Source organism: Mandrillus leucophaeus, unplaced genomic scaffold (genome assembly GCF_000951045.1).
Source record: "Mandrillus leucophaeus isolate KB7577 unplaced genomic scaffold, Mleu.le_1.0 Scaffold325, whole genome shotgun sequence".
Lineage (NCBI taxonomy): Eukaryota > Metazoa > Chordata > Mammalia > Primates > Cercopithecidae > Mandrillus > Mandrillus leucophaeus.
Window position 1 is genome coordinate 315,620 of NW_012103421.1, and position 11,006 is coordinate 326,625.

The window sequence follows — 11,006 nt, forward strand, 5'->3', positions numbered from 1 at the left end:
CTGGGCAACAGAACCAGACTCCATCTCAAAAAAAAAAAAAAAAAAAAAAAAGGACTGTTCTGAGGATCAAGGAACCACAAGCAACAGGGAGCCCCATGGGTCTCAGACCCTCTTCCCACATCTCCTGGTCCCTGCCCCAACCTGGCCTGCAGGGACCAGCCCCACAGAAGGCCTTTGAGGCCAGGTAACCATGGGGAGGGGAGGAAGGGGGAGACCTTCCTCTTGAGTGTCTTAGGGAAGAGAGGCTTAGGTCGGGTGACTGAGGGTGGAAATGGGAGAGGAGTCTCCTCCTGGAGGGTCTCACCATTCCCCTGGTCACCCACCCAACCCTTAGCTATCTCATCTCCCCGATGTCGGGGGGTGGAGGGGGCATGGATTCCTGAGCTCCACACTCAACTGTTGTGCTTACAGGGGCATCAGGAGAAAGAGCGAGCAGCAGCAGCACCCCCTGTCCCCCAGCCTACGATGGAGTCCAGAGAAGCTGGACAGCATGCAGGGGCTGCCGACGGCGCCCAGGAGGATGTGGCCTTCAACCTCGTCATCCTGTCCCTCACTGAGGGGCTCGGCCTCGGTGGGCTGCTGGGGAATGGGGCGGTCCTCTGGCTGCTCAGCTCCAATGTCTACAGAAACCCCTTCGCCATCTACCTCCTGGACGTGGCCTGCGCGGACCTCATCTTCCTTGGCTGCCACATGGTGGCCATCATCCCCGACTTGCTGCAAGGCCGGCTGGACTTCCCGGGCTTCGTGCAGACCAGCCTGGCAACGCTGCGCTTCTTCTGCTACATCGTGGGCCTGAGTCTCCTGGTGGCCGTCAGCGTGGAGCAGTGCCTGGCCGCCCTCTTCCCAGCCTGGTACTCGTGCCGCCGCCCACGCCACCTGACCACCTGTGTGTGTGCCCTCACCTGGGCCTGTTGCCTGCTGCTGCACCTGCTGCTCAGCGGTGCCTGCACCCAGTTCTTCGGGGAGCCCAGCCGCCACCTGTGCCGGACACTGTGGCTGGTAGCAGCGGTGCTGCTGGCTGTGCTGTGCTGCACCATGTGTGGGGCCAGCCTCATGCTGCTGCTGCAAGTGGAGCGAGGCCCCCAGCGGCCCCCGCCCCGGGGCTTCCCCACGCTCATCCTCCTGGCCGTCCTCCTCTTCCTCTTCTGCGGCCTGCCCTTCGGCATCTACTGGCTGTCCCGGAACCTGCTCTGGCACATCCCCCACTACTTCTACCACTTCAGCTTCCTCACGGCCGCCGTGTACTGCGCAGCCAAGCCCGTCGTCTACTTCTGCCTGGGCAGTGCCCAGGGCCGCAGGCTGCCCCTCCGGCTGGTCCTCCAGCGAGCGCTGGGAGACGAGGCTGAGCTGGGGGCCGTCAGGGAGACCTCCCGCCGGGGCCTGGTGGACATAGCAGCCTGAGACCTGGGGGCCCCGTCCCCAGCTGCAGCCCCCATGAGGCAGGAGGGTGACTTGGGGAAGGCGGTGGGGTCAGAGGCTGGGGCCAGCTGGACCTGGAGGAGGCCTTGATGGGTGGCCCAGTCATGTGCTGCCAAATCTGTGACCGTCGGTCCGGAGCACAAGGCTCCCCTGGGAGCAGCTGGAAAGGCAAGGTCTCCACATGCCCAGGCAGGTGGGCTGGGTCTCCAAGAAGGCCCAGGAATGTGCATTTTTGGGAAACCTCCCCAATGGTTCATGCACTGGCACTCGAGAGCTGCTGCTGCTACCCATTCCGTGCTCAGCTGCGGTAAGGAGACCCCGGAAAGGAAGGAAGCAAGGCCAGACGCCAGGTGAGGGGCAGGTCCAGGCCCTCCCACAGCCCACCTCCCCTCCCACTCCAGCTTCCCCAGTGCTGCAGGGGCACCCACAGAGAACACAGCCATTCCCTCAGCTCGCCATGTCCCCTCTGTGGAAGCTAAATTGACCCTAAAATTCAAGACTGCCCAAAACTTGACCCCTTCCCCCGACGAACTGTGTCCAAAGCAGCCAGCAGCCTTTTTGACCCGGGTCCGTTACGTTGTCATGAGTTTTCAGCAGGAAAATGCGGTGATACCGCAAAGCCACTCATTCTATCAGCGTAAGGGTGTGCATTGATCAAAAGCTGTACCCCCAACCCCAGCACAGATGCTGTGAGGAAAAGCAGGGGCTGAGGCTTCTAGAAGGCTGTGGGGCTGTCCTTGGTCATCAGGCCGTTGCTCAAGGCCATGCCACTGGATGATGCAACCCTCACTTGGAGCTTCAGAAAAGCCGGCCCCATGGGTGACCCTGGATATTAGAGGATGCTCCCTGAGTGGCTGGAGAGGCTCCTTACAGCCCTACCCAGCAGCCTGCAGCCCTGTCTGCCCACAGGACCCAGGCCTCCAGCAACCGGAAAGCTTCTCACTGGCCCTATACAAGGCAGCTCACCCGCCTCTGTCCTGAGCAGTCCCGCTCTAGAGGATCCCTCTAAGGAAGGAACCCAGGCTTCACCCCTCAACGGGTTTTGAGCTTCCCCTGAGTGCCGGGCCTGGCTGCCATCCAGGAGCATGTGCCAGGGGGTGCCAGAGCAGGGGCTTTGGAGCCCACAGCCTGGGCTGAGCCCTGCTAGCCACCCCACTGTGCCACCAAGGCCATCTCTGAACATCCCTATGCCTCTGCTTGCTCGTCTGTAAAATATGAGAACCCAGTTCTTTGAGTCTTTGAGACCTGTCCAGCCTCTTGTGAGCCCAAGAGAAATGACTGTCGATTTTACTGCTGCCAGCGCCGCCATCCAAGCCCACAGCACAATTCTCAGCCACAGACTAAGGCATCTGAGCGTGTTTTCTTTGATTTCTGCCTCCGGCCTCCATGCCTGGTGATGGAGGGACATTCCCTCTGGGCCATGACTGAGCCTGTCTCCCCTGAGTCTGGGTGTGAGTCGCAAATCCCTGCTCAGCACCCTGGAATCCGGCTCCACCATGGGGGCTGCACCGGGCCCCTCCCAGCCCACACAGTGCGTTCACCCCAGGCTCCCGCACATGCCCAGCAAGCCTGGGTCCAGGTATCCCTTGAGACTGGGAGCCCCAGGGGCTGGACCACCTCTCCTAGAGCACCTCCAGCCCCCACTTGGGGACTTACTTCCTCCCAAATGATCTCTGGCCCAGGATCTGGGCAGGGCCGTCTCTCCCCACTTCCAGGACATGATTAGCAACTTCAGTTCCTTAGCTGGAAACGAGAACAGAAAGGGAAGTGGCGTGTCTGCAAATTCCGCTTTCAGCCCCAGGACATAAACTTCCCCCAAAACAAGAAAGAACCAGGAGGAAAAGCACAGATTCATCTCACGGACATGACCTCACCGTGGACACGATCCCGGGGAATCCTTGTAATAATGTAGGAAGGTGCTCCCACTCTACAGATGAGACCACCAAGGCTCAGAGGGGCGATGTGGCCACTCAGGACCACAAGAAAGCAGCAGAGCCAGAAGGTGACTCCCAGCACCACCCTCCCACCCCACACTCTCCCACCCCACACCCTCTGCCTCACTGGACCACGGCTGGCTCAGCCCCACACTGGCTCCCCCAACCCTAGCCCCATCCCCACCCAGACCCCTTTGCTGCATAAGGGTCCGGAGAGGTCGGGGACCGTTAGGATGCTCACTTCTTCCCGGAGAGCCTGCCCCCGACGCCCAGGGCATTGGGGCGACTCTAGATTCCTCCTTATTAGTCCCTTCCTGAGGAGTCCGGGAAATGTGGCCTCATCTGAGGTCTCCATGGAAACTGGGCCCAGCCCGTCCCCACTCAAGCAGCTGGTGTGGCAGCAGGTATACGGCCTGATGGCCCAGGATGCTGGTGGGGTGTCCCCGTGGCCCCAGATCTGCCAGCTTAGCCTCCAGTTCTGTGGTCCCTGAGACCTCAGGACATTAGGACCATGTGGGCCGGTCTCCAAACTGGAGGCTGAGCTTCCGTGAAGGCTCCCACCTGCCCCTGCCTGGCCTGCGCCGCCTCTGACCTCCCCCGCTGCACATGCTCTTCTGCTCCCAGAGCCACAAGGCCCCACCAGGGACCCCTAGACCCCACCCTGCAGGACCCTGGCACCACGCTGCTCAAAGGTCACCTCCACCTGGGTCGCAGGCAAAGCTCCTCGGCCAGGGCCCAGTCCACCCCGTCCACCCGCACCCCTGGGCCCCTGCAGGGCTTCTACAGCCAGCACAGAGTTCCCAAGAAGAGGCAGCTACTGCTGGGGGCAGCCAAAATTCCAGGGAGCCTGTGTAACCCGCTCTGTCCTCAGGGCCCAGGGAGGCTGTGGGTGAGGCCTGTGTGTGTGAGGACAGGAGCAGAGCCAGGCCCCCGGCCAAGCATCCCCGTCCCCTCCCCAGCGCCCAGGTTCGAGTCTGTAAATCAGCCTGTGCTGCGTGGCGTCTTCACGGGGCGAGGCAGGCTCACTCAGCTGGCTCATTAGCTCACAGGCTGGAAAAATAAAACCAAACTTCATACCTAAAACGTGACCACGGCTTTAGTTTTGTTGTTCTCGTGAAATTGCTCCATTCTTCCACAGCCCTGACCCTTTTCCTCTGAAACACACCCCATCCGCCCGCCTTGATGGTGCCTGCACAATGCCCAGCTGCAGAGAGGGTGCTCCTGGCAGCTCCTAAGGCCATGGGGTTTCCTGTCCCTTCAGCCTCCTGCTTTCCCACCACCCCCATGTGTGGTCACTGAAGCACGTCAGAACTGCTTATTCTAATGAAGAGGTAATTTTCTTTTCAGCTGTTGGATCTCACTGGCAGCAGAGCCAGCGCATTCCGAGTCATTATTCTGCCTTTGGAGCTGGGTCACACATGTAACATGCATGATGTCACATGAACTTCCCAAGTAGCCCACGGGAAACTGAGGCTTCGAGAGACTGAGAGGGCCTGGCGGAGCCACCACCGGACACAGCAGAGCCCAGTGCTGGCCGCCACCGAGGGGCTCTGGTTTCTAAGCTGGGTGCTCTCAGGCCAGAACCGTCTGTCCCCTGGTGGAAGGAGGGAGCAGCAGCCCCATGGGAGCCCCCAGCTCTGGGCCACACAAGACTCCGACCTGGGAAGAAGGAGGGAGGGAGACAGAAGGAGGGCGGCCTCAAGTCTGGTCCACCAGCCTCCACAGCTCCCGGTACACCCTGTTCCACCCGGGTCTTCTTTTCTGTGTCTGAATCTTTGGCATCTGAGGCCTTGAAGACCCCAAGGGACGGCCCTTCCCAGGGTCAGTCAGTTGCTAGAGAGTGACAACACCTTCATGAGCTCATCTTTCAAATGCAGACCCACGCCCAGCCCCTCCTCTATCTGGCTCCCACACTCCCAGCCACTATCCCTGCCCTCATCACCCACCCCAGGGCCGGGTTCCAGACCACCAGGGACTGGCTCTAGGACCCAGAGCTCTGAAACTGTTCCAGCTGCCAACCCTAAACCCACTTACATTGGCTGCCTCGCCCACTCCTTCCAGCAGAAACCATGAGGAAGCTCCGGTCCACATTTCCCCTCCCCTCTCCCTCTGCCTCCTGACCAGCCCGGTACTGCCCCACGTGGCCCCTGTGGGGTCGCCTCCCCCTCCTCCTGGGAGCTATGAGTTAGCAACCATCTCTTCAACCTCAGCGTCTCCTGATCTGGCGGCCTCGCCTATCTGAATAATAATAACAATGATGCCCATATTAAAACACTCCCACTGTCAAGCTCCTCTGCAGACAGGCGGGGGTGAGGGTGAGCAGGACACTGCTGGACACCCGGTTCCCACTCTCCACCTGCCCTGGGGGACCTGGAAAACCTTGTGTTCTCCCTTGGGCTGAGTCAGGCCGATGTTGTCCTGAAGGTCAGATAGGACGGTGGCATGGAAACCACGTGAACAGAGACGGGTTCCTGGCGAACCGGCTGAATCCTGCGCTGTTCCTGCCTCCTCAGTGACCCCCAGGCAGCCCCCACATAGATCACCACTGAGTCCCCACACGCACCTGAGCTGATTAAACCATTGCCCACACTTTCAGACTGGGACACTGCCCAGGGCCACAGAGCTGCTGTAGGGTGAGCTGTGCAGAGTCGCCATGCAGCCCCGGCCCGCAGCGCAAACCATCAGACAAGCTCAGGATGGCCGTGTTCAGACAAACCACACTTGGGCGTCTGCACCACCTGGACAAGCAATTTAAGTTTCCGGCACCTTGTTTTCCTCATCTGCGGGCAAGGATGACAAGGTCGCCATCTCAGACGGCGCTGTGGGGGCACGTGGGAGGCTCGGTGGAGTGGCCGGCGCTCACTCGGAGCGCTCACCCAAACGGTACCCGCGTGCCACCTGCCTTGCAGTCATTTCTTGTATCAGCCAGAACAAATAACCACAACCAGGTGGTTTCACACAGCAGGACTTTACTCTCCTGGTTACGGAGGACAGAAGTCTGAGGTCAAGGCAGTGGCAGGGCCGCGCTCCTCAAGGGCTCCAGGGGAAGGTGCGTCCTCATCTCTTCCAGCTCCTGGTGGCTCTGGCCCTCCTTGGCCTGTGGCTGTGTAACCCCTGCTGGCCTCCAACCTCACGTGGCCTCCCCCTGCTCTCCAGTGTCCCTCCTCTCCTTTCCTGTATAAGGACACTTGTCATTGGATTTAGGGCCCACACGGATACTCCAGGACGAGCTCATCTCAAAATCCGTGTATCTGCCAAGGCCCTTTTCCCCAGGAAGAGCTCGTGCACAGCTTCCAGCAACTGGGACATGGACACATCTTCTTAGGCCACCGTCGGCCACAACACGGATGGGGCAGGCATTGGCTCTGTCCTCCTTGCAACACTGGGAGCAGCTGCTCCCCCAGCGGAGGCTCCCTCCATGCATTCCACCTGCACCAGACGCCTCCCAGGTGAGAAAGTGGAAGCATGGCCTAGACGGTGGGCAAACACGAGAAGGGGCTGTGGGAGGGGTTAGGGGTGATGGAGAAACCATGGTTGGTGGCTGCCTGGGCCTGGCCGGGGCTGGCTGAGCTGCACAGGACGTCCTCCCTAAGAGCTTCACCCCAAGCTGCCTCAAACAACTGCCCTTGCCCAGCACAGTCTGAAGTGCCCAATAGAAAGCGGCCCGAGAAATTAGCCCATCCCACTCCCAGTGGCTCTTAGACAGGGGAAGCCCTCCATGGGCACAGGGTTGCGATTGCCGTCGGAGACCTGGGATAGGAGACCGCTACCTGGGATAGAAGCTGGGCGCCTTGCCTGGCTTGAGGATCTGCGAGGGATCAAAACTCTTCACCTTGCGCACTGTGGCTGACGCTCAGCTCCCCATCCTACCTCCAATGGCGAGGCGGCCAGGAGGGACCCAGGCAGGTGGTCTCCCTCTGCGTGTCCCTCTGGGCCCCCGGCGACTGCAGGGGACCGGAGCTACCAACTAAGTTAATAGAGATGCTCAAAGTTTCACCCAAACAGGAGGCAGGTAAGGAGGGCTTGGAGGGGCTAGTTGAAACAGGCCTGGACAGTGACCTCAGGGAGGAGGTGGAGCCGCGCCGGGAGAGGTCCCGGAGACCAGCGAGGGCCGGCATCTGGGGCAGAGCCGGCAGGCGGGGGGGCAGCAGGTGCCCCTGGGCCACATGAGCTGTGCTGTGCGTTTCAAAGCCATGTGCAACAATGCTGGGGGCTGGGCAGCCGGCAGGTACCCTCCTAGAGCTCCACAGGCTGCTGACTGGTGTTACAGAAGTGATTTTCGAAGCCCAGTCCATTTAAGAAATGTGAAGAGAAACAGCATCTTTACGACCGAATTTCTAGCTTGTGCTAACACACGCTGCACCCCACTCAGGAGCTGTGGAGCGCAGTCCACGGAAGGAAAAAGAACATCTCACTGTCCAGTGTTCTGCAGAGCAGAATGCAGAAAACAATTCGTCAACGGCTGGGAGCCCAGCCTCCGAGGCAGACAGATGGACAGTGAGGGGGTCTCCTTAGGAAGGGGTTGGGGCCGCCTCTGCAGACCACCCACGGACGCACTGGTCGGCTGACCCATTAGGAGAGCCAGTCCCAAGCCTGGGCACCCAGGCTTCCCGCTGTCCATAAACGGTCAGTCCAGTGAGAAGGGGAAACCAAGGCACAGAGAAGTTAGGTTATTCTCTCAAGGCCACACAGCCAGGGCCCTGCCCACTGTTCTAGGCTCCCTGTGCCCACAGCCAACCAAAGACTGGCAGGAGCAGCCCAACATCAGTGGGGCAGCTAGAAAGTGGTCCAGCCTCACTGGGCACAGAGGGTCTCCATCCACCTGCTCCCTCCCCTCCACGCACCAGGTGAGGTGGGAGCAGGTGGAAGACACTGGCCTGGTGCCTTCAGTTCCCCTGCCAGAGATGCTGAGGAGGAAGGAAAGGCCGGCCCACACTAACAACTCTTTGTTTTAGCTCATTCCTGCAATTCCTGTGAACAGTGCCACACCCTGCCACTTCTAGGGAACTGGCCGGATATCCTCTGTCCAGCCAGATGGGTCCCAGAGGACATGAGAGGATTTAGGGACCGGGAGGAGCCTCCAGGCAATGAGCGCTGGTCTGAGCAGAGAAGGGCCCGAGAGAGCTGAGGGCAGCCTCGTCACAGGTGAGAAGGCTCTGTCTGTCCCCACCGCACCCCCCAGGTGAGGCACTGGCACCCTCCTCTGCCCTCCGTAGTGGCCCCTGCTCTCAGCCTGGCTCCCCAGGGGATGGGGCTGGCTGGGAAGTCTGGATTTCCTTTGGGAAGGGAAGGTAGGGCAGGATGGTGGTGGGAATGCTGGCTGAGTTGAAACGTGTGGACACTAGAGCTCGAGGGCATTGCTGGAGCGGGCCAGGCAGGTGAACCTGTTCTAATAAAAATGAAGATGCCCCCTCCTGCCACCATGCCACTCCTCTCTGTAACTCTCTTTCCAGACACAGAGCCCACCCTCACCCCAGCACGGGGGCCCGAGCACCGGCCTCACCCCCAGCCCTCAGACTCTGAGCCGGAGCCAGAGCACAGCCAGGAGAGTCTGGTTACCTCCTCGGGGGAATTGAGGCTCAGAGAGGGGAGGTGTGTGCCCACCCCACCACCCCACCCCCAGTCACCACAGTCACCACCACAAGCCAGGGTCCAGCCGAGGTCTCCCACTCCCCCTGACTGGGCTCGGAGGACAGGCCACCATCACCGTGTGCCTGGCCACGGCAAGGCACAGGAGCCGAGGCCCGAGCCGCACTCCCCACCCTCCGACTAGGGGCAAGGACAAGCACAAAGGAGGTGCTGGGGGATGCTCGGGCATGAGGCAGGGGGCTCATGGGGGCCGGAGGAAGCTGCAGGAGGTTGCAGGTCCCTGAGAAGGAGTAAAACCTTGAAGTAGGGCAGGACCTGGGTCAGGCAAGAGGTATTGAGCAGGATCTGGGTCAGGGAAGAGGTATTGAGGGCTGTCTGGGCTGGGGACACAGCCCAGGCAAAGGTGTGACAGACAGGGAGGTGTGTGTTGGCAGCTTGATCACTCTCTGTTTGTCTGTCTCTCTGTCTCTCACCCTGTCTGTCTCATCTCTGTTTCTCTGTCTGTCTCTATCTCTGTCTCTCTGTATCTCTCTCCCTATCTCTCTCCCTGTCTCTGTCTCTCTGTCTCTGTCTCTCAATGTCTGTCTACATCTCTCTGTCTCCCCCTGTCTCTCTGTTTCTCTCTATCTCTCTTTTCTCCCGTGTCTCTCACCGCTGATGCCCTCACTGCTGAGCCTGGGTCCTGATGCATCTCCCAGGACTAAGAACAGGACCCGTGTGGATCCTGGGGTTGGAGGGATGGCTGGAAAGGGAAGGGCTGCTCTGAGACCCTCTGCCTTTCAGTGCAGCTTCGTATGGCCAATCTCTCGCGCTCTGAGAACATCTGAGACCTTCCTCGGCCTCGCTCCTTGCAAATGGCCGCTTGTATCTGCCCCTCCCCTTGTGTTAGCGGCTCCTGGAGAGGCCCTCTGGCCCTGCCACCATCACCAAAGCCCCTCCCTTGGTTTGAGGCTTCAGAGCAGCCTCCTGAGTGCGCCAAGTGCACCGCCAGCGGCATGAGCCCCGGAATTCAGCCTCTGCTTAGGCCAGGAGTGCACAGGGAAAGCTGGGGGCTCCCTCCAACTCCTCACACCACATCTTCCCTCCTCCCTCCTCCCTCCTCCTCAGGCCACCTGAAGCCTCTGCCTTTGGGCACCTCCCTGGGCACCTCCAGAGACGCTCCGGGGGGAGGACTTCGCCAGCAGGCTGGTCTAGGCTCACCAGGTAGGAGCCCCGTGGGGGTCCACCGTGGAGAAGCTCCCACCTCTGGGGGAAGAGGAAGGCCCCACACGTGGGTTCCCCATGCACGTCCCCTCTGTCTGCAGAGCCTTCCCTGGCACATGGTGGAGGGTGCAGCGTCGCCCTCACCACATCCATGAGGGATGCGGACATCTTTTGAGCACGTTAGTGCACCGTGCCAGGAGCCCAGGGCCTGCCCGCAGGCATGGGGAGGCGTTAGGCACACTTGACCTGAGGTGCAGAGGGCTGAGCCCCGGCTGAGGTCCCGCCGCTGGGAAGGGACGTCCAGGGGCTGCAGTCAGAGGGCATCTGCAGGGCCATGGATGCCACTCCCTGTGCCCCCAGCGGGGGCACAAAAGACGCCCGGGGACCATGTCTGTCTCCCTCTTGCAGGTCCCTCGCCAGCACCCTCTGAGCCGGCCAGGATGTTCGGGCTGCTCAGCCTCTGGAGAACCTTTGACAGTGTGGTCTTCTACCTCACGCTGATCGTGGGCCTTGGGGGACTGGTAGGTAACGGGCTGGTGCTCTGGAACCTCGGCTTCCACATCAAGAAGGGCCCCTTCTCTGTCTACCTGCTGAACCTGGCCGCCGCCGACTTCCTGTTCCTCTCCTGCCACATGGGCTTCTCCGTGGCTCAGGCTGCCCTGGGTGCCCAGGACACACTCTACTTCGTGCTCACCTTCCTGTGGTTCGCGGTGGGGCTCTGGCTGCTGGCGGCCTTCAGCGTGGAGCGCTGCCTCTCCAACCTCTTCCCCACCTGCTACCAGGGCTGCTGGCCCAGACACGCCTCGGCCATCCTCTGTGCCCTGGTGTGGGCCCTGACCCTGCCGGCCGTGCTGCTGCCCG

The 11,006-nt window shown here is 60.9% G+C and overlaps 2 protein-coding genes across 2 annotated transcripts in view; both read left to right on the forward strand.

Annotated features, from left to right (window-relative positions):
• Positions 1 to 1,608, forward strand: part of MRGPRE (MAS-related GPR, member E) — a 2,997-nt gene extending 1,389 nt beyond the window's left edge. The window contains exon 2 of the mRNA XM_011988186.1: positions 412 to 1,608. Within this exon, the coding sequence (XP_011843576.1) occupies positions 466 to 1,401 (936 nt within the window). The 5' untranslated portion in view covers positions 412 to 465 and the 3' untranslated portion in view covers positions 1,402 to 1,608. The remainder of the gene's footprint in view (positions 1 to 411) is intronic.
• An 8,977-nt stretch (positions 1,609 to 10,585) lies between these two features.
• Positions 10,586 to 11,006, forward strand: part of MRGPRG (MAS-related GPR, member G) — a 1,042-nt gene continuing 621 nt past the window's right edge. Inside the window, exon 1 of the mRNA XM_011988255.1 lies at positions 10,586 to 10,971. Coding sequence (XP_011843645.1) covers positions 10,586 to 10,971 — 386 coding nt within the window. The remainder of the gene's footprint in view (positions 10,972 to 11,006) is intronic.